Consider the following 22994-nt stretch of genomic DNA (forward strand, 5'->3'; position numbering starts at 1 on the left):
TTTGTACAATATTGCCTCACACTGCTCAACTAGTTATCTGTTATTTGCCGTAAAGTAGTACTGCAACGACCTACTACTGTAATACTTGTCTGTATCAAAACAGTTATGTTGTACTTATCTTAATCTTGATGTTACGTTTAGGTAAGTTTTGAAATAATCTATCAAAGCCACAGTGTGTAGGAAAGCAATGATTTTTAATTAACACATGTGCTAGTGGTGGTGTTGTTGTGGCCCAGGTGAGAAGAGTCCCAGGTTCCAGTGGTCACCTGCATAAGACTGAAGATGGAGACTGGGAGTGGAGTGATGATGAGTTGGATGAGGGCAGTGAAGAGGGAAAAGCAGCGGTGAATCAGAATCGGGTATGTGAAGGCTGACATTACAAATGTACAGATGAGGACAAAATTGTTAGCCACCCTATGAAATGTAACATTTTCTTAAAAACTTTCCGGTGCTTTTTCTAACAGAGCAAGGGATTTTTGACACAGCATTTCTAATCATCCTAGTTTTATTTTGAATGCTTACGTTATTTTACTTTGCACACAGAAACTAAATTATTTCACAAAAACCAAAAATTATTAGCCCACTGATGCTAATCGTCAATTGTGTGTCCTTTTTTCTGAATAACAGCCTGCAGTTGTTTGTTGTACTTTTCAACATTTCTCAGACATGGAATCCCAGCCCATTCTTCTTGGAAGACAAAACGACAACCCAGTCCTAGTTTTGCTGCTGACTGCTCGAGGGTTTCTTTCAAAGTCTTTCTATATCCTTCTTTCTTCATGATTCCTTCCACCTTGAGAAGATTCCCAGTTCCAGACACATCGAAGCTTCCCCCAGCATAATACTGTCATCGCTGTATTTTACTGTGGGAACAGTGTTGTTTGGGTTAAATGCCTCTCCCTTCTTTCTCCAAACATAAGCAGCGTCTCTGTGGCCAAAGGACACGCTTCCAGTATGCATTGCATAATATTTCTTCTTGGTCTGCAACTTTGCAGTCCATTCTTGTCCAGGGCTCTAGTGATTGTCTTCTTTGACACTACAATTCCTGACTTGGCTAAGTCATTCACTAATGTCTTGGTAGTTGTTCTGGGGTCTTTAGACACATCTCTCACTGGTTTTCTTTCCAGAGTCTTTGAAATCTTTCACTTCCTACCTCTGCCAGGCTTGTTCTCTACTGGGTGGCTCTCTGAATTTCTTGATGATACTTCTTACTCCAGTTCTTGACACTTTGAAACACTGCGATGACCTTGTTATCCTAGTGGTATCCTGCTTTGTGGGCATCAACAGTTCTTTTTCTCAAGTCTAAACTGATTTCTTTTGTTTTTGGCATGATGCTTTCTCAAGTGACAGCTTGAACCCTTATTGAAGTACACTGTGATGTACTTTGAAAGATAACCCTTAGTTTTAACATGATTTTTGCAAGCTTTGGGCATTACAAAGTTAAAGCACATCACTACACAACAGTGGTTTGTGCTATGCTTCAACAAAAAGGCCAGTTCTTAAGGGGGATAATAATTTTGACGCTAATAGTTTTTAGTTTTTATGAAATCATTTTATTTCTTTGTGCAAAATAAAATAATGTAAGCATCCAAAACAAAACTAGGATGTCTAGAAATGCTATTTTCAAGAAAATGTTAAATTTCATTGGGGGCTAATAAATTTGTCCTCATCTGTATGTTTTTTCATATGTATTCAAAAATAGCAGTGGTAAAAGAAAACTGCACGTGCACATATTTATAACACTTTAGTTTTGAGAGTCAGTTTAAATTAACTCTAAAACAAAAGTACAAGTTATGCATATCAAGGTAATTTTCTCTCATGTGAAAATGATTAGCTATGATCAGAAGCCTCTGTGAGAAAGACAATTTGCTTTAATATGTAATGCAATGAACAATCATACTTTCAGTGAGTAATGATGTAAGAATTATGTGGATACTGACGTTTTAAAAGGTAAATAAATGAATAATATTGGTATGCAGGCATGTGGACCGGATGGATGAACAGACTGACAGCTGCTGGGCTGCATGTGGAAAAACTGGCAATTTTTAGGTATTACAAAAATCAGGGTTATCAATAATTTAAGGAAGCTGCAGATGCATGGGTGGTGTGCTACAAGTTTTTGTCAGGGATAAAGGGGGAGAAACCTAGAATAATCAATTAGTTGATTGACAGAAAAGCACTCATATAGTTGAATACAATGTCTGTGAGCAGATATTACATAGTCTTGGGATGTGGGAAATACTGTACATTCTTAACTTATTTTTCTTTTGTTTTTAGACCACAAATGATACATTGAAGATTCATAAAACTAATCAACAATTACAAAATCACCACTTGCAGCCCCAGTACAATTTTTGGTACCGCAATTGTCCTCTCTCATCAAAGAAAGCATGCAATCCATCATTGTTCTGTTTTCCCTTTTATAAATTTTAGTAATTTGTAATGGACTTTTCTTTCCAGTCACGAAGGGTTAAAGACCAGAGCAGTGAAGTAAGTTTGTTCTTTCTCTTGTGCAATGACTGTATTGTAAATAATGTAACAATTATGTGTTTTATATCTGTCTTACTGAATCAAACAGGTTCATGCTTAATAATTTGTGCTACTGTGTAGTTTAATAACTTGGCTGAAAGGCATTTGCAGAAACGCAATTAACTGGCCTCCTTGGCCAGCATGTTTTGTAACAATTATGGACTCCATTATGAACAGTGTTTTTGTTTTTTCACTACCCGCAATTCACTTTATGGATTTCAATCAGAACACAAGAGCACCTGCTTCAACGCTGTCTCACAAATCCAGCAAAAAGTTCTTGATTAATTATTTTGAATCACTTTCCTTCCCTGCTTTTGTAAGATGAGTGCTGATTTGATATTTACCAAGAATGTAATTACATTTGCTCAATTATGCCTCTAATTTTCTTCATCCTAGAATGAGGAGAACGCCAACAATGTTCCTATTGAAGAATTATCTATTCAGCATCCCCAGGTGAGGAGAGCAGCAGTGCTAATTTCACATGATTCACTGGTATTGATGTACCACTAATTGTCTGTGTGTGCTTGTGTATGCTTTACCTTTTGTGGGTGTGTTTTTATACATTCTGGGATGAATGTGTGCGTATATGTTCCCAGCAGTAATAATTCAGTGTAAATGGCTGCCTGGCTGACAGCACCTGACTGTATCTCATGCCCATTGTAACCTGTTTTATAAGGCCATTGTCATCTTTAAAATGAGCCAAAGCAATCTGAGACATATCCCTATGCTCTAGTCAGAAAAATAACAATAACAGAAGCTCAGCAATGATTACTTACCATATAATATCTCCAATTTGCATCAGGAAAGATCTTATCTGTGACACAGTATTGGTAAAGTGTACACATCTTTACACAGTAGCCTATGTATTTATAGATTCTCTTTCTATGGATTACATCATAGCCATGCTTTTTCTCTTACAGGTTGAACCTTATGAGCAGACACCCTACATTCATGGTACTGTGAACATGGTACTACGGCTAAGGTAAGAAAAGTGATTTCATTACAGATTATGTCCTCAAAAACTGCTATTACAACTGGCAGGTGTAGATAAGATGTGTAGATGTGCTATCTTTTCCACATCTGTCCTGTATTTTGGGCCCTTTTCAAATATGCTGACTTATTTTGGGTGGAGGAGCGCAATCTGTATTTTTCCCACATTTCAGGCATTTGAAGGTTGTGAAGGAGGCATTTATTATTTATTTATTTTGTAAATTCCTGTATTTTCAAATATATGCAGCTATACCACTTTGTGTAGACCTGATCTGTTAGATTTCTGAAGTGAAGCAAAGTAGGTCCTGATTTGTACTGGGTTGAGACCGCTTGGGAACACCATGGGCTGTGGGTGTTTCTCCTTGTAGAAATGGGGTTGCATCACAAAGGAAAACATTTGCTAAATCTCAGTGCAGGTCAGGTTACTGTGCTAACCAGAGTCTGTTTAGGATTGTGGGATCAGAAAGGACGCCTACTGGAAAATAACTAGACACAGATGAACACCAGAATCAGGGACTAAGTGTGAAATGGTCCGGAGAGAAGCCAGACAGAGAGAACTTGTTCATGGAAGGGTTAAAGTGCCATATTTAGCCATTATAAATCTGATCACCCCAGTGTTAGAGTTCACTTATAGTGGCACAAAAAAAAAATCCAAATGCAGTTACATTTCTGTGAAACTGTCATTAATTTGAGCAGCTGCATTTGTCATCACTGCACTTTGTCCTGCATATGGCAGGCTATTTATAGACCTAATGATCTTTGCCTTCTCTGCAGCAGCTCTGGTATTACCATTGATGCCTTCGTCTCAGTGGTCGTGTTGCATGGAGGAGGAGAGTGTTGCACTCCACTAGTTCTCCTTTGGCTCTGTTCCACAGTCTGCTTTCCTTCTTCACAGTGTTTCAGAATCTATTTGCATTCATAACACCCTTGAGCACTTGCACTTTTATTCTGGCCTGTGCTGTTTAATGCAAAATATTGTACTGACAAATGGAGGCTTTTTATTCAGCCTCAGAATGATCAATGTCAATGATTTCTGTTTGAAAACAATAAGTATTTGGCATCAGTTTTGCAATATAAGCAGCCACCATCTCTCACTACTTGATGTGTATATTCATTGTGCTGAATTTAAATTCTTTGTGCTTTTTCTTCTGCAGAGTGATAATAGATTCTAAACATGATATATATCCATGGAATGTAGAGCACATCCGTGTCATTATCTTTCCTTCTCCCTCTTTCTCTATATCCGGAAAAAGAGTAAACACCACATTTTAAGTGGTGCTGCAACAGACAGACGGGGCTTTTGTTTTTTTGTTTTTTATTTGGACAGCTGAAAGGCTGCCGTGGGGTCCCTGATGAGCTGGTTGTGCAGATGGTTGGTCAATGAGCTGAAGGTCTCTTCCCATACTCCTAAAGCCATTTAATTTCATGTCTACTAACAGAACAATAGCAACAACAGCAAACAAACAGCTACCATGATGATTATATTAAATAGCCAGTGTTGTGGCAGTTTGGGCTTTTTCTACTAATTTAGTACTAACCAAGCGTTCAGTCTGAGGATGTTTCCCTAAAATAGTTTGAGATGAAACAGATTTAGTCTGGCTGTCAGTCGAAGCGTTGACCTAAGCTTACTTTGCAGCTGTGTTTGCATTGACAACTATATCATGGAAACTTCAGAAAGAGCTTGTGTTAAAGTTTCTGTGTAGGCTCTCAGTTGTCCAGGTGGTTTCCATAGTAGAGAAGCTTGAATCTTCGACTGGACTGGGTTGCTTGACGCGAGGACGTTTCACTTCAAGTCGCAGAAGCTTCCTCAGCTAAAATTCTTGCTCTGGTGGTCTGACTTCTGTCTTGACTCTTGTTTTTTTTGTAACTTTTTATTTATGTTTTTTTTGTCACAATAAGAACACTGAGAAAAACAGAGAGGGGAAAAAAGACAAAACAAAACAAAAAAAAACAAAACAAATGAAAACTTGAGGTCATTAAGTAAATGCACATCACGATCAGTACATAACTGATTAACCTATGTTTTTGATTCTGTCATTCATGTAAGCGGACCATTTTCCCCACCTTCTCTCTCCAATTTCTTTTTGTAGCCGTAAGGAATAGGTCATCTGCTCGAGTAAGTGTAAATGTTTTACAATGCCAACAAATGTGCCCACAGTGGGGGTGTCTTTCTGAAGCCAGTATTTAGTGATTGCCTTCTTCCCTGCAGCCATCAGAATTTCAAACCATATCTTCAATGATAGGTTCACCCAGTCACTCTCTATCTGTGGTCTTGCCTTATCCCTGTCAGTACAACCTATTAATGATTGTAATGGGACATCTGTTAAAGATGTCTCTGTCTTTCCATTTAGCTTTATAAGATGGGTTACATAGACATACAAGTGGCCTTAGCTGAGCTGATATATAATAATCCTTTAAGGATGGGAGCGCCATGCCCCCCTGCTCCCTTGATAACTGGAGTGTGGAAAACTTCACCCGTGGCCTCTTATTGTTCCATACAAATAATGAAATGTGCCTATTCCATTCTCTGAATTGTTTTGTAGGGATGTCTATAGGAAGTGACAAAAAAAGATAAAGTAATCTGGGCAAGGCGTTCATCTTAACTGTTCTAATTCTATTGCCAAAGTCAAGGGGGAGGAGACTCCATCTATTAATATCCTCATATATTTTTTTACTAACATTATTATAATTACTTTGGAATAGCTGAGACAGATCTTTAGTCAAATATACTCCTAAGTATTTAATTTGGGTAGAATGCCAGTTGAGCGTATATTTTGTTTTAAGTTCCTGTGTGGGAGCAAAATGAAATGTCATAACCTGTGTTTTATTTATGTTGAGAACATAACCTGAATATTTCCTGTATGTTTCCAGCATGTCCATTAAAATAGGTAGACCAGTGGCTGGTTCAGACAATGTGACAAGTACATCATCGGCATATAGACTTACTTTGTATTCCTCTCCTCCAGTGGATATACCTGATATACCAAATCTCTTCATTACTGAATAAAGAAAGTTACATCCCACAGAGTCAAAGGCCATCTCTGCGTCTGAACTTAAAATAATGGCCTTTGACTGTGTTTTCTTGATATTTTCAATAATATGGAGGGATCTCCTAATATTATCCTGTGTTTGTCTATTTCTAATGAGTCCAGTTTGGTCCTCATCTATTAAATCATACATTGCAGTTTCCATTCTCTTTGTTAAGATTGTTGCATAGAGCTTATAGTCAGCATTTAACACACTGATTGGTCTATACCCTTTGCAATCCGTCCTATCCTTCCCTTCCTTAGGGATGACTGATATAAATGCCTCTCTCCAAGATGGAGGGGGAGGTCCATCCTCTAATATGTAATTAAAGCATGTATCAAGTAGAGGTACCAAATGTTCTTTCATGGTTTTATACCATTCTGGAGGGAATCCATCCACTCCAGGTGACTTGTTATTATTCAGACTTGAGATGGCATCATTTATCTCCTCCCTTGTTATTGGTTGGGTTAGTTTTCATTGATTTGTGTACTAATATTTGGGAGGTCTAGGGAATTTAGAAACTCGGTTATTGATTGCGTATCTGCCTGGTCCCTATTAGAGTAAAGAGATATATAGTATTTCTCAAAGGATTTTTGTATGTCATCTAAATTTTTAACAATCTTATTTGTAACAGGGTCTTTTATCTTATGAATTGTATTTATAGCCTGTTGCTTCTTTAGTCTCCAGGCCAGCAGCTTTGATGCTTTGGGGCCAGCCTCATAATATCTTTGTTTCATAAATCTGAGGTTTTTTTCTCCACCTCCTCACTAAGTATTTTGTCTATATCCTGCTTAATAAGTCTTATTTGTTTAATAATTGCATGATCTCTATTGGTAATATGGATTTGTTCAAGATTCTTTAATTTTTCTTCCAGGTCTGACAGTTGCATTGTTTTTATCTTTTTTGATAAGGCTGACCAAGCTATTATCTTGCCCCTCAAGACGGCCTTAAATGCATCCCATAGCATATTGGGATTTACAGTCCCATTATCATTTTCCTGGAGATATAAATCTAGCTCTATTTTCATCGACATAAAACTGGCATCATTTAACATACCAGAGTTTAACCTCCAAAGTGTTTTGCACCTTTTGCCTTCTAGATGCATTGTTATATGAATTCCTGCATGGTCAGAGAGAATTCTCTGGCCTATTTTACATTCTTTGATTCTATGCAGATCCATTTTATACATAAACACATAATTTAATCTTGAGTGAGTTGCATGTCTCCCAGAGTAGAAAGTGTACCCAGGTTGTGAGCCATGTATTGCTCTCCACACATCATTCAGTCCCAGTTCTCTTAAAGCCTTATTAATTAGTTTTTCTGTGGGGTTCCTTTTTCTTTTTCTATTAGTGGTATCTATAGAGGGATTGAGTAGTACATTGAAATCACCAGCACAAATGAACGTTCCATATGTCTCTGTTGCAATCAGATCAAACATCTTTTTAAAAAATGATGTCTGACTCCCTGGAGGGGCATATATATTAAACAAAGTCACTTCTTGCTGGTCTATTTTGCATTTAACCAGGACAAACCTACCTTCTTTATCCCTTATTTCAGAAACAAATTCAAATGGGGTCGAATTTGAAATTAGTATTGCTACCCCCCTTTTCCTGCCATTTTTGTATGATGAAAAAATGTATTTCTAACACCCAACTTTTTAAATTTTTCATGTTCATCTGCAGACAAATGAGTTTCCTGCCAAAACACTATATTTACTCTGTCCCTTTTAACCTTAGCAATCATCTTACTACGTTTTATAGGATTATTAAGCCCATTCACATTCCATGACAATGTATTATAGTATTGATGATGCATTCATATTATCATTGATATCATGTGATTGTACACTCCAAGACCTCAAACAAGAAAAAGAAAAAGTAATAAGGAAACTACAACTATAATACAAACGATTGAACAAGACTTCCAACAACAAAGGTGACCAATCACCTTTAGGAAGAGGGAGGGAACTGCCACTAGGTGGGGTCCCTCGACAAGCTGACGCAAAAACAAAAAAGATTTGTGGCTGTCTGTTGACGATGCATAGTATCAGCTATTCCAATATGACCAAGAAAGACGACTATTCAGGCGAGTGGTTGTCATCTTCTGGGGCGTCCTTCCTGCGATATTCCTGTAGTCTCTCTCACCTGTTGCTGGTATTCTTCCCCTCTGCTACGAGGCTCGCAAATCACCTCCCAGGGTAGCAGCTTGGCCAGTATTTCCTCTGTGAAAACCTCCGCATTTTTCTCGCATGTGACCTTGCCCACGTTGAACCCACGTCTTCTCAGATCCTCTGCTGCTTGTGTCGCGTTGTAGTATGTAACCGAGCCGGTTTTGCAAATGGACTCGCATTCTAGTCATTGGAGTCCGGAATCGTATCCCCTGTTCCTTCAGTGCTTTCTTAACAGGAGCATATTCCTTCCTCTTCTTTTGCACAGCTTCGGCATAGTCATGGTCAAAATACACTCGTTGGTTATCATGGCTAAGACCTTTCTTCCAAGCTGCGTGGAGGATTCTTTCTTTGACTGTAAACTGGAGGAAGCGAACCACCATTGACCGTGGTGGAGCATCAGTGGATGGTTTAGCCGCCAGTGCGCGGTGAGCACGTTCTATCCCAAGGTCGCTGCTCCAATTAGGGTCAATGTCCTCACTAAGTTGCGTCTTGATCATATTCACCACAAATGCTGTTGCAGAAGTACCCTCTGCGTCCTCTGGTATTCCATAAATTCTGATGTTGTTTCGTCTCGCGTGCCCCTCCATCTCGGTCACTTTATCCTGCAGCGTTCGCTGGTTTTCCAACAGCTGAGTTAGCGTATCCTTAACAGCATTATCCCACCGCTCCGCGTTCGCCATGCTATGCTCAATCTCTCCAACTCGTTCGGTAACATCTTCAATCTGACTTGTCACATCTTGAAGTTTTGTATGAATTTCGGAAGTGAATTCATCCATTTGCTTTTTAATATCTTCTCTGAAGCACTTAGTAAATTCTTGGAGGTCCTTTTTGAGCTCGGTTCTTAGGTCTTCCATTCCTTTAGCCACTGCTGCACTCACTGCTTTTCAGATTGTGTCCAAGCATTCATCCCCGCCATGTGCTCCTCCGTGTTTCTCACCATCACTCGTCTTTCCCTCAGTTTCTCGCGCTTTCATAGTTGTCTTTGCTTTCTTGGATATGTCCGCACACATTCTTGCAAGTGGGTTTTTAAAGCATAAGTGAATTTTGTAATATTGAGTGGGAAAAAGCTAAGCTGGTACAGCAGCTCAGATTTTACGCTGTCATCTCAGCTCTGGCACCATCGGAAGTCCCTGTCTTGACTCTTGTGAGCCCAGTCGAAGATTCAAGCTTCTCTACTATAGCTTGTGTTAAAAAAAACAGTGATAAAGAACAGCCAGATGAGTTAATTACCACCACAGATGAATGTGCTGACTGTGTTTAATGTGAACCAGCATTCAGATTCTGGTATTAGACTGAAGATGTGTGATGGATGGCTTGTTTCATGTAAATGAGGATTTCAAATGATGTTACAGTAGTGTTCAGAATAATAGTAGTGCTATGTGACTAAAAAGATTAATCCAGGTTTTGAGTATATTTCTTATTGTTACATGGGAAACAAGGTACCAGTAGATTCAGTAGATTCTCACAAATCCAACAAGACCAAGCATTCATGATATGCACAGTCTTAAGGCTATGAAATTGGGCTATTAGTAAAAAAAAAGTAGAAAAGGGGATGTTCACAATAATAGTAGTGTGGCATTCAGTCAATGAGTTTGTCAATTTTGTGGAACAAACAGGTGTGAATCAGGTGTCCCCTATTTAAGGATGAAGCCAGCACCTGTTGAACATGCTTTTCTCTTTGAAAGCCTGAGGAAAATGAGATGTTCAAGACATTGTTCAGAAGAACAGCGTTGTTTGATTAAACAGTTGATTGGAGAGGGGAAAACCTATACGCAGGTGCAAAAAAATTATAGGCTGTTGATCTACAATGAATTTCAATTTCAATTTATTTTCACTTATATAGTGCCAAATCACAACAGAGTTGCCTCAAAGCACTTCACACAGGTAAGGTCTAACCTTACCAACCCCCAGAGCAACAGTGGTAAGGAAAAACTCCCTCTGAGGAAGAAACCTCAAGCAGACCAGACTCAAAGGGGTGACCCTCTGCTTGGGCCATGCTACAAACATAAATTACAGAACAATTCACAGAACAATTAACGGACGAATATACAAGAAATGCTATTGGCGCACAGGACAGGAGGATCGCCAACACGAATACAACTCCCATCTCTGGATGGAGCTGCACCTTAAACAGAGAGAAAAAACAGAATCAGGCATCAGAAAGACAAAAAATACTGTGTAATTTGCCAGCATTAATCAACAAGAAAAACAGAGAAGTACTAAGGTGATCGCCGGACACTAGCCCTAAACTTCACTAAAAGACCCAGAATTTAGATAAAGTTGAGGCCGCAGCCCGCTCCAATTACTAATAAATTAATTAAGAGTAAAAAGCGTAAAACAAAACTGTGCCAGTATGCTAGCCATATGAAAGGGAAAATAAGTGCGTCTTAAGTCTGGACTTGAAAGTCTCCACAGAATCTGACTGTTTTATTGACGCAGGGAGATCATTCCACAGAACAGGGGCACGATAAGCTTTGTGACCCGCAGAATTCTTATTCACCTTAGGGACACAAAGTAGTCCTGCACCCTGAGAACGTAAAGCCTGGGCTAGTACGTAAGGTTTAATTAGGTCAGCTAGGTAGGGAGGTGCCAGTCCATGAATAATTTTATAGGTTAGTAGCAGAACCTTAAAATCTGATCTCACTGGGACAGGAAGCCAGTGAAGGGATGCCAAAATGAGTGTAATGTGGTCGAACTTTCTGCTTCGTGTCAAAAGTCTGGCTGCAGCATTTTGAACCAATTGGAGACCCCTAATGCTAGATTGTGGTAAACCAGAAAATAGAACATTGCAGTAGCCCAATCTAGAAGAGATAAATGCATAGATCAGGGTCTCAGCATCAGCCATAGACAGGATGGGATGAATCCTCGCTATATTTTGCAGGTGGAAGAAAGCAGTCCTAGTAATATTTCTAATGTGGAGGCCAAAGGACAACGAAGGATCAAAAATTACCCCAAGGTTCCTCACTTTGTCAGTGTGATGTATGACACACGAGCCGAGGCTGAGCATTAACTGGTCAAATTGATGCCGATGTCTCACTGGACCAAGAACCATCAAAAGTTTAAAAGTAGGAAGTTTCTAGACATCCAACTTCTCACTGCTGCAAGGCAATCTTCTAAGGATTTTATGTGAGCGAGATTACCAGCAGTTATCGGCATGTATAACTGAGTATCATCTGCATAGCAGTGACAGCTAATCCCAAAACGCTGCAGTATGTGTGCAAGGGGTGCTATATAAAGGGAGAAAAGCAGGGGGCCTAAGACAGACCCCTGTGGAACCCAAAATTTCATGTCACTAAGGTTAGAGGTAGTGTTACTGTACAAAACACAGTGAGAACGACTGGTCAAGTATGACATCAGCCATGCAAGGGCACTCCCTGTAATCCCAAAATGATTTTCCAGCCTATCAAGTAGAATATGATGATCCACTGTATCAAATGCAGCACTGAGATCTAACAACAGAACCGTAGTGGTGTCCGAATCCATTGTAAGAAGAAGATCATTCACCACTTTAGTGAGAGCTGTCTCTGTGGAATGATATTTTCTAAAAGGAGACTGCAGTGGCTCAAAGAGATTATTCTCAGTAAGAAAGTCTACGAGCTGCCGTGACACCACTTTTTCCAGAATTTTAGAGAAAAATGATAGATTTGATATCGGCCGATAGTTTGTCAATACACTAGGGTCAAGATTAGGTTTCTTAAGTAATGGTTTAATCACTGCAGATTTGAAACATTTAGGAACAGATCCAGAATTTAAAGAAAGATTAATAATTTCCAGCACAGTCGGCCCAAGAGTGGGCCACAGGTCCTTAAACAGTTTTGTTGGTATAGGATCAAATAACCAGGTTGTGCTTTTTGTTGACATTACGAGTTTTGTCAGCATGCCTATTGAGATACTATCAAATTCTGTAAATCTAGGTAATACCTCAGTAGTGGCGCCCACCTCAATAGCAGGGTGTAGTGGCTGGGTTAAGGCATGCTGGGATATGTTTAACCTGATGTCTTCTATTTTCTTCCCAAAGTAATCCAGGAAATCTTGTGCTGTAAAAGGAGAGCGAACTACAGGTGGTTGTCCATGCATAAGTGTTGCCACCGTGTCGAACAAGAACTTTGAGTTATGCTTGTTTTTGTTGATCAAATCAGAGTAGTAAGTCCGCTTTGTAGCCAAAAATGCATGCTTATAGTCTAAGATAGCATCACGCCACGCAAGATGAAATACTTCTAATTTTGAACGACGCCATTTCCGTTCTAGACCTCTTGCTTTATGCTTGAGGTCACACAGATAATCATCGAACCAAGGTGACTGATTTGGGGGAGCGTGGTTTTAACACAGGTGATGCAATCATGTCGAGTGTAGTTTTGAGCACTAAGTTTAAACTATCCACAAGTCTGTCTACTGACTGGGTATTTGTCAAATGTGAAGCTAAGACATCAGGCAGTCTAGCTTCGAGTTCAGTCTTAGTTGAGCAGTTGATGCATCGCCGTAATGATATATAAGGTTGTTGTTCCACTAAACACGGCAGCGAAACTGTAAACTTAATAAGTGAGTGATCAGACACCACTGATGTAAGAGGCATGATGTCAATATTCGTGACAGCAATACCACGTGCGAGAACCAGATCCAGGGTATTTCCACTAATGTGCGTCGAATCCCGAATGCATTGCCGAAATCCTAATGCATCCACAATTTCCATAAATGATTTGCAGAGGGGATCAGAAGGCTTATTTATATAAATGTTAAAGTCACCAATGATCAAAATGTTATCTACACTAGTTGACAAGTTAGAGATGAACGCACCAAATTCATCTAAGAATTCATAATATGGGCCAGGAGGCCTATATACAGTGACAAAGTAATACGACTGATTTTTATTCTTCTGACCTTGGCAGTGTGTAATATCCTGAGCAGAGAATCAGATGCTCAAACGAGTGATATTTGTGACCCCCAACAGCTAATAGGCTAAACCTAGATTTATAAATAAGAGCAACACCCCCGCCTTGCTTCGCATCACGAGGGACGTGACTAAATGTATATGCTGGTGAGCAGGCCTCATTTAAGGGGAGGAGCTGTAGGTTTAAGCCAGGTTTCACATAGCCCAATCATATCTAAGTGATGATCAATAATTAGATCATTGATCAACAATGATTTTGAGGACAGTGATCTTATGTTAATGAGACCCAGTCTAAGGGCCTCAGTGGGGTTGACAGTTGAACTGTTTGGGTTTAGGGGTAGTTCCAGAGTAGCACATATAAGATGCCTAGAAGTAGGTTTAGGTTTGAGACATTCCACGCGCGTTGTAGGTAGCAGACACGAAATCTTTGCTATTGCAGGAACAACCACTGGGCCATCCTCAATTTCAACATCATCCAATATAGTAATGGGTATTAAGTTTGGAAAGCATATCCCTCTATGATTTTTATGATTCTCCAATGCTTTAAAATGGACAAAAAAAACAGAGACGCGTGGAAGAAAACGGAAAACAACCATCAAAATGGATAGAATAATAACCAGAATGGTAAAGGCTCACCCATTGATCAGCTCCGGGATGATCAAAGACAGTCTGGCGTTATCTGTAAGTGCTGTGACAGTTAGAAGACGCCTGTGTGAAGCTAATTTATTTGCAAGAATCCCCCGCAAAGTCCCTTTGTTAAATAAGACGTGCAGAAGAGGTTACAATTTGCACATCAACACATCAACTGGCCTAAAGAGAAATGGAGGAATATTTTGTGGACTGATAGAGTAAAAATGTTCTTTTTGGGTCCAAGGGTCGCAGACAGTTTGTGAGACGACCCCCAAACTCTGAATTCAAGCCATAGTTCACAGTGAAGACAGTGAAGCCTGGTGGTGCAAGCATTATGATATGGGCATGTTTCTCCTACTATGGTGTTAGGCCTATACATCGCATACCAGGTATCATGGATCAGTTTGGATATGTCAGAATACTTGAAGAGGTCATGTTGCCTTATGCAGAAGAGGACATGCCCTTGAAATGGGCGTTTCATTAAGACAATGACCCCAAGCACACTAGTAAACGAGCAAAATCTTGGTTCCAAACCAACAAAATTAATGCCTTGCAGATGTGAAGAAATCTGAAAAATGTGGTTATGCAACTAAATACTAGTTAAGTGATTCACAGGATTGCTAAAAAAGCAGTTTGAACATAATAGTTTTGAGTTTGTAGCATCAACAGCAGATGCTACTATTATTGTGAACACCCCTTTTTCTACTTTTTTTTACTAATAGCCCAATTTCATACCCTTCATAGTGTGCATATCATGAATGCTTGGTCCTGTTGAATTTGTGAGAATCTACTGGTACCTTGTTTCCCATGTAACAATAAGAAATATACTCACAACCTGGATTAATCTTTTTAGTCACATAGCACTACTATTATTCTGAACACTACTGTATATTGCACTCATGGTGGATTACCAAACTTATCAAAATTCAAACCTGCTACAATATGAGCAAAAGGCATAAACTAGCCATTTGACATTCAGTGACTATCAAAAGTAATAATTGCTTACACTTTCAGTCAAGTGAGGATGTTTTTGACTGAAGGAGTTATTCATAAGAGCTCTAATAAGTTTTAGCTGAGGACTGACACCTGTCACTGGTGGGCTTGTCGAAACATTCTTCATTAATGCGCTCTGGTATGACGGAAGATTTTAATGATGGGATTTCTTTATAGTGCGTTCTGCTACGTAAACTGTACAAAACATGTTTGACAGGGTTTGTTACTTTATGTGAGAAGCATAAAGTGTTCTGTACTGTTACACTGTTATACTGTTAGACCTCAGTGCTGCTTTTGATAGTTGACCATAAAATTTTATTATAGAGATTAGAGCATGCCATAGGTATTAAAGGCACCGCGCTGTGGTGGTTTGAATCATATTTATCTAATAGATTACAATTTGTTCATGTAAATGGGGAATCTTCTTCACAGACTAAGGTTAATTATGGAGTTCCACAAGGTTCTGTGCTAGGACCAATTTTATTCACTTTATACATGCTTCCCTTAGGCAGTATTATTAGACAGCATTGCTTAAATTTTCATTGTTACGCAGATGATACCCAGCTTTATCTATCCATGAAGCCAGAGGACACACACCAATTAGCTAAACTGCAGGATTGTCTTACAGACATAAAGACATGGATGACCTCTAATTTCCTGCTTTTAAACTCAGATAAAACTGAAGTTATTGTACTTGGCCCCACAAATCTTAGAAACATGGTGTCTAACCAGATCCTTACTCTGGATGGCATTACCCTGACCTCTAGTAATACTGTGAGAAATCTTGGAGTCATTTTTGATCAGGATATGTCCTTCAATGCGCATATTAAACAAATATGTAGGACTGCTTTTTTGCATTTGTGCAATATCTCTAAAATTAGAAAGGTCTTGTCTCAGAGTGATGCTGAAAAACTAATTCATGCATTTATTTCCTCTAGGCTGGACTATTGTAATTCATTATTATCAGGTTGTCCTAAAAGTTCCCTGAAAAGCCTTCAGTTAATTCAAAATGCTGCAGCTAGAGTACTGACAGGGACTAGAAGGAGAGAGCATATCTCACCCATATTGGCCATTCTAAGAGTAGAATGGGAGGCAGAGCCTTCAGCTTTCAGGCTCCTCTCCTGTGGAACCAGCTCCCAATTCAGATCAGGGAGACAGACACCCTCTCTACTTTTAAGATTAGGCTTAAAACTTTCTTTTTTGCTAAAGCTTATAGTTAGGGCTGGATCAGGTGACCCTGAACCATCCCTTAGTTATGCTGCTATAGACTTAGACTGCTGGGGGGTTCCTATGATGCACTGAGTGTTTCTTTCTCTTTTTGCTCTGTATGCACCACTCTGCATTTAATCATTAGTGATTGATCTCTGCTCCCCTCCACAGCATGTCTTTTTCCTGGTTCTCTCCCTCAGCCCCAACCAGTCCCAGCAGAAGACTGCCCCTCCCTGAGCCTGGTTCTGCTGGAGGTTTCTTCCTGTTAAAAGGGAGTTTTTCCTTCCCACTGTCGCCAAGTGCTTGCTCACAGGGGGTCGTTTTGACCGTTGGGGTTTTTCCGTAATTATTGTATGGCTTTTGCCTTACAATATAAAGCGCCTTGGGGCAACTGTTTGTTGTGATTTGGCGCTATATAAATAAAATTTATTTGATTTTGATTTACTGAACGTCAACGCTGCCCGTTTTGTACTTTTTACTGTTCAGATCCATTTTTTGATCTAACATCCACCTGGTGTTACTGCTGACTTCAGAATCCTTTTTTGGTTTCATGGCCTGTATTTTAATTTTTATTTAAAATTTTCTTTTATTTTATGTCAATGTGTGCAGCAAAGCAAAAGGATGTATGACTGATAGCTTCTTCAAAAGGAAAAGTCATGGTTTGCAGCTCAGTGTAAAGTAGTTAGAGAATCAGCACCAACAAATCTGAGCTCAACTAGAAATCAGTCAGTTATTTCCTTTGGGTTGGGAGTGAGGTTCTGCCCCACGTGAAGGAGTCCAAGGGCCCCATTAGCCACATGGTGCCAAGCATCGTACCGTGCAATGCAAGTGTCATTCCTACTTTCCAACCCACACAGTTGTCATTTTCCTGCTCAAGTGACTGCACTTGATATGATCACGGGTATGTTGGTCTTAAAATAAGGTGTGATTGGGTAAAGTGCTTGTGAATAGGCAGAAAGCAGTTGTTCCATAGATCACCAAAAACGTGGTCTAAATTCAAGTGCAGTTTTTTCTTAGTTATATGGTGCAGTATTCAGATACACCTTATGTAGGTGTGTTGTGTACACAACAAAACTGAATTAAAAACATTTAAATGAAATAAAAGTAAACTTCTTTGCTTCACCTCACGGAGCTGTAGTGGCCACTTTCCACTTGCGTGCTTTGATGCATTGCCGTACATCTGGAGACTCGGCAGAAGACTTCTCACTTGGGTCTGCTGTTTGAATAACTTTAAAACTCATTTAAACTTTTTACAAAGACACTGTTTAACTGGAAATATTACTACCAGCAGTTTAACAAGGGCGGTGAGGTCATATCTTGGTCCATGCACTGGTGACACGGGATAGCAACCACCCCAGCTGATGACTGGATCGTGGACTTGTATAGTGTACTGATGACATGACAAGGTTCAAGTTGTGAGTCACAATATCATGACAAAATCACAAAATTATTAACTCTGTGAAAATAGCTTGCAAACAGATCATTCCTATGTGAAATTTTCTCAGGAATTCAATTTTGCAATGCAAAATACAAAATCTCTAACCAGTTAAGTGCTACAAGCATTAACTTACAGATACTTTTAAAATTTCAGATAAGAATGACCTGTTTGCAGGCTATTTTCACGGTGTTAATAACTTTGCGATTCTGGAGTCATCTATAATAATTATAATAATTTATTAATTTATATAGCGCCAAATCACGACAAAGTCGCACCAAGGCGCTTCACATAATTCACAACAACACAAATTAATCTAAATTCAAAATTAAAAGCAAGAAAAGCACAGTTAAAAGATAAAACACAGTAGAATAAAAAGAAATTACAAAGCAAACACAAACATTAAAAAATTAATGATAAGACAGTCTAAAAAAGTGGGTCTTCAGTCTTGATTTAAAAATCTCCACCGTGTCAGACTGCCGAATAACAGCAGGTAGATCATTCCAAAGAGCCGGACCATGGTAGGAAAAGGCTCTATACCCCACAGACTTTTTGTTCATCCTCGGAACACACAGAAGCCCTGCGCCCTGCGAACGCAAAGGCCTCGCAGGTACGTAGGGCTTAACCAAGTCCGCCAAGTAGGAAGGCGCCAGTCCATGAACAATTTTATAAACCAACAATAAAACTTTAAAATCCAATCTGGCAGAAACCGGTAGCCAATGAAGGGATGCCAGAATGGGAGTAATGTGGTCAAACCTTCTACTTTGTGTCAAAATTCTGGCAGCAGCATTCTGCACCAACTGAAGTCCTCGAATGCTAGACTGCGGCAGACCAGAAAATAAAGCATTACAATAATCCAATCTAGAAGAGACAAATGCGTGAATCAGAGTCTCAGCATCAGCCATAGACAGGATGGGGCAAATCTTTGCTATATTTCTCAGATGAAAGAAAGCAGTCCTCGTAATGTCCCTAATGTGGAGGTCAAAGGACAACGTAGGATCAAAGATTACCCCAAGGTTCCTCACTTTGTCAGTATGATGTATAACACATGAACCTAGGCTAAGCGCCAGCTGATCAAATTGGTGCAGATGTCTTGCTGGGCCAAGAACCATCATTTCAGTCTTATCAGAGTTCAAAAGTAGAAAGTTGCTAGACATCCAACTTCTCACTGCTGCAAGACAGTCCTGTAAAGATTTTATGTGGACAGGATTTCCAGCAGCTGTCGGCATATACAACTGAGTATCATCAGCATAACAATGAAAAGCAACCCCGAAACGCCGCAAAATGTTCCCAAGGGGTGCCATATACAGGGAAAAAAGCAGGGGACCCAGAACGGATCCCTGCGGAACCCCGAACTTCATGCCCTTAAAGTCAGAGGTAGTGTCATTGCACAAAACACAATGGGAACGACCAGACAGATAAGACGTCAGCCACACAAGAGCAGTTCCACTAATCCCGAAACAGTTTTCTAGCCTATCAAGTAGAATATGATGATCAACTGTGTCAAACGCAGCACTGAGATCCAACAACACCAATGCTGTAGTAGTATCTGAGTCCATTGCTCGCAGAAGATCATTAACTACTTTAATAAGTGCTGTTTCTGTGGAGTGATGTCTTCTAAAAGCAGACTGCAGTGGCTCAAAAAGGTCATTCTCAGTAAGATAGTCCACAAGCTGCCGTGAAACCACCTTTTCCAGAATTTTAGAGCAGAATGATAGATTTGATATCGGCCTATAATTTTTCAATTCACCAGGATCAAGATTAGATTTCTTGAGTAGTGGTTTAACCACTGCAGATTTAAAACAATTTGGAACAGATCCAGAGTTTAAAGAAAGGTTAACAATTTCCAGCACAGTCGGCCCAAGAATGGGCCAAAGATCCTTAAACAATTTTGTTGGTATAGGATCAAATAAACAAGTTGTGCTTCTAGTAGACATCACGAGTTTCATCAGCACACCTTGTGAGATACTGTTAAATTCCATGAATCTAGGTAGCACCTCAGTAGTAGTCCCCAGCTCAGTAGCTGGATACAATGATTCAACCAAAGTATGCTGAGATGTGCTCAACCTAATATCTTCTATTTTCTTTTCGAAATAGTCCAGAAAGTCCTGTGCTGAAAAAGGAGAACGACCAACAGGTGGCTGTCCATGAATAAGAAATGCCACCGTATCAAACAAGAACTTTGAGTTATGCTTGTTTTTGTTGATCAATTCAGAATAATACGCCTGCTTCGTAGCCAATAAAGCATGCTTATAATCTAAAATAGCTTCACGCCACGCAAGGTGAAACACCTCTAGTTTGGAACTACGCCATTTCCGTTCCAACCCTCTTCTAGCCTTCTTCCTAAGGTCACGCACTGCTGGCACTTACTCTCAGGTCTGAGAGTAAGTGCCAGCAGGCACATTAAATTCACATTAAAGTCACCAAAAATAAAGAAAAGCATAATTTAAAATTTAGGTTGATGAAGAATTCATAACTGTAGATGCTTAATTAGGTTTCTTATCTGTAAACAGGACACATATCCCAGTTTTACTAGAAGTAATGTTTAGTAATATAGTCAATTCCGCCGGTAAAATCCATGTAACACACACACACACACACACACACATATATATATATATATATATATATATATATATATATATATATATAAACCAGTTAAGGTTTTCGGAGTCTAGCTTCAAAATTGTAGGGGTCAGATATTTTTTTGCAACACAATATATTTTTTCATGTCTTTAAATTTAGGGGGTATGGGTTGAAAAAGATATGACTTTTTCTTAACTAGAGTTAGATATTGCTTATTGTAAGGTATCAGTGGATTGCACAGAACCCACTGTTTAATTTGGTATGCAGTTTGGAAATATAGCTTTTTTTTTTTTTTTTTGAAAAACACAAAAGACTAGCACTTAGGTCATATTTAGACATTTCTAAATGCTAAAATCTGAAAGAGCAGGTAGTTTTACCTTAGAAAACAACAAACACTAAGAACTACATTTTTTTTTTATTATGAAATATTTTTTCACACATTTATCACAAAGTTGGGACTCTGAATTCAAACGTCTGGTGTTGAAATATAGAAGCATAAATCAGCAAAAATCATAGGTGCACATTATTTCTATAAGTAACCTAGCTTTTACAAAGAATGATGGCTGACATTATGGTTCTTTCAAGTCATGTTGTGTCCAAAGCAACTCCCCTTATTGACTAAATACAACCACTCTGCACCTAAATGGTAAAGTGGAATTGGACACGTCATGACAAATGCACTTGTGCTATGCACATTTGACTGTGCATCATAGATCATCAAGATAGAGTATTCAACTCATTCCAGAAAGGGCCGAGAGGGTGCAGGCTGTCTTTGCAACCACCCACTCCACCAGGTGATTTCACTGATCAACATCACTTTGAGCAGATGGAATCAGTTAATCAGTGAAATCAGCTGGTGGAGTGGGTGGTTGCAAAGATAACCTGCACCCTCTCGGCCCTTTCTGGAACAAGTTAAATACCCCTGAGATAGGGTCTCATGTGTTTTGGCATCTTGTGCACGCGTGAAAGGGAAAATGGAAGGTGAGATGGATCTGGATCTAGATCATTAGTGAAATTGCAGGTGCTGCTTCTGACTCTGTGTTCCAACACTCATGAACTTTGGATAGTGATTGAAAGACTGTAGCTATAAGTTGCCAGAAAGACTTAACATTGCAGGGTAGTCGGACTCACCCTCAGGGTTAGGGTAAAGTCCTCTGACTTTGGTAGCCAGTTAATGTTGTGAAGGCATCTGTTTAAGATGTCTCCCTCGCACATCCCCCGGAGATTATACCACAGGGTTAGACCCAGAACATGCTAGAGGGATTGTACTGTATATCTCATCTATCCTGGGAACACCCAAGGAGTAGCTGGGAAGAAGAACATCGGGCCACCTTACTTAGGCTGCTGCCACCATGACCTATTCCATGGTCAGAGATGGAAAATGGATGTATGCCCTGATTCTGCCACCATGACCTATTCCATGGTCAGAGATGGAAAATGGATGTATGCCCTGATTTTTAATGTGTGGAGAAAAGATTATGTTGTTTTGCCCCTGTCTTAAAGTAACCCTAATGATGTAATGATGTACTTGTTATTATTACACTAAATTTGTTTTTGTAGCCACTAACGACTGGGAGTGAAGCATGCTGGGGTCATTCTGAACTGGGAGTGAAGCATGCTGGGGTCATTCTGAACTGGGAGTGAAGCAAGCTGGGGTCATTATGTTTTTGCAAGAGGAAATAACTTTCAGATGCCTAATTATGTGCGCCCCAGTTCAAAGCTGGGGTCATTATGTTTTTGCAAGAGGAACTTTCAGATGCCTGTTGATTAAAGGAATTATGTGCGCCTGGGAGCTTGAGATGGCCACTCACCCTCCCTTCGCGCACACACTAGAAAAGAGGGGGCAGAGCCATGCTCCGACAGAGTCTGCTGCGGGTTACGTACGAACGCCCAGCCGGTTGACAAGCGCACTCTGCCGAAGGTGTTAGGCTCTCCACCTTAAAGGCGTCACGGTAAGAGAGAAAGAGATATTTTATGCGCTGCAACCACTTGTGTTTGATGTAACTGCTTTTGTGGGGAATAAATATACGCCTGTTTGTTCTAGCAAAGTGCAGTCTGTGTGATCATTTCTGTGTGCCAATCTGACCGAACCTTGTTTCAAAACATTTAAGTATGAATGTGGGAACAAGATTGAATTGTGATTAAAGCATAGGAGGAGGAAATGTTAAATATATCGGAATACTAGAATACTTTTTGATAAATTTTAACATGTGACCCTAACCATGTTTCACTACATTAAAGTAAGCCCCTTTGGCTGCCCCCTTGTTTTGCACTTGGGGTCACCACAGCAAATCTGAGGTGGATCTGCATGTTGAATTGGCACAAGTTTTACGCTGGATGCCCTTTGTGACGCATCCATATTACATGGAGAAAAGTGGCAGGGGTGGGGTTTGAACTGGGAACCTTCCACACTGAAACCAAGTGCACTAACCACTTGGCCTCTGTCCCTACTCATGTGTCACTACATGAATTAGGTTTAATTGATTTTTGCACTGTATAAGCCATTTAAAATGTCTAAAACATCAAATCATGCTTTTCTT

General features: G+C 39.6%; 1 protein-coding gene across 4 annotated transcripts in view; it reads left to right on the forward strand.

Annotated features, from left to right (window-relative positions):
* The window catches only part of stk39 (serine threonine kinase 39), a 105132-nt gene that overhangs the window by 39722 nt on the left and 42416 nt on the right, over positions 1 to 22994 (forward strand). For all 4 annotated transcript variants that reach the window (XM_034187084.1, XM_034187083.1, XM_034187085.1 and 1 more), the window contains 4 exons: positions 237 to 359; positions 2458 to 2487; positions 2923 to 2979; positions 3447 to 3508. In XM_034187084.1, the coding sequence (XP_034042975.1) occupies positions 237 to 359; positions 2458 to 2487; positions 2923 to 2979; positions 3447 to 3508 (272 nt within the window). The remainder of the gene's footprint in view (positions 1 to 236; positions 360 to 2457; positions 2488 to 2922; positions 2980 to 3446; positions 3509 to 22994) is intronic.

The sequence above is a fragment of the Thalassophryne amazonica genome, chromosome 14, assembly GCF_902500255.1.
Source record: "Thalassophryne amazonica chromosome 14, fThaAma1.1, whole genome shotgun sequence".
In the NCBI taxonomy this organism is placed as follows: Eukaryota; Metazoa; Chordata; class Actinopteri; order Batrachoidiformes; family Batrachoididae; genus Thalassophryne; species Thalassophryne amazonica.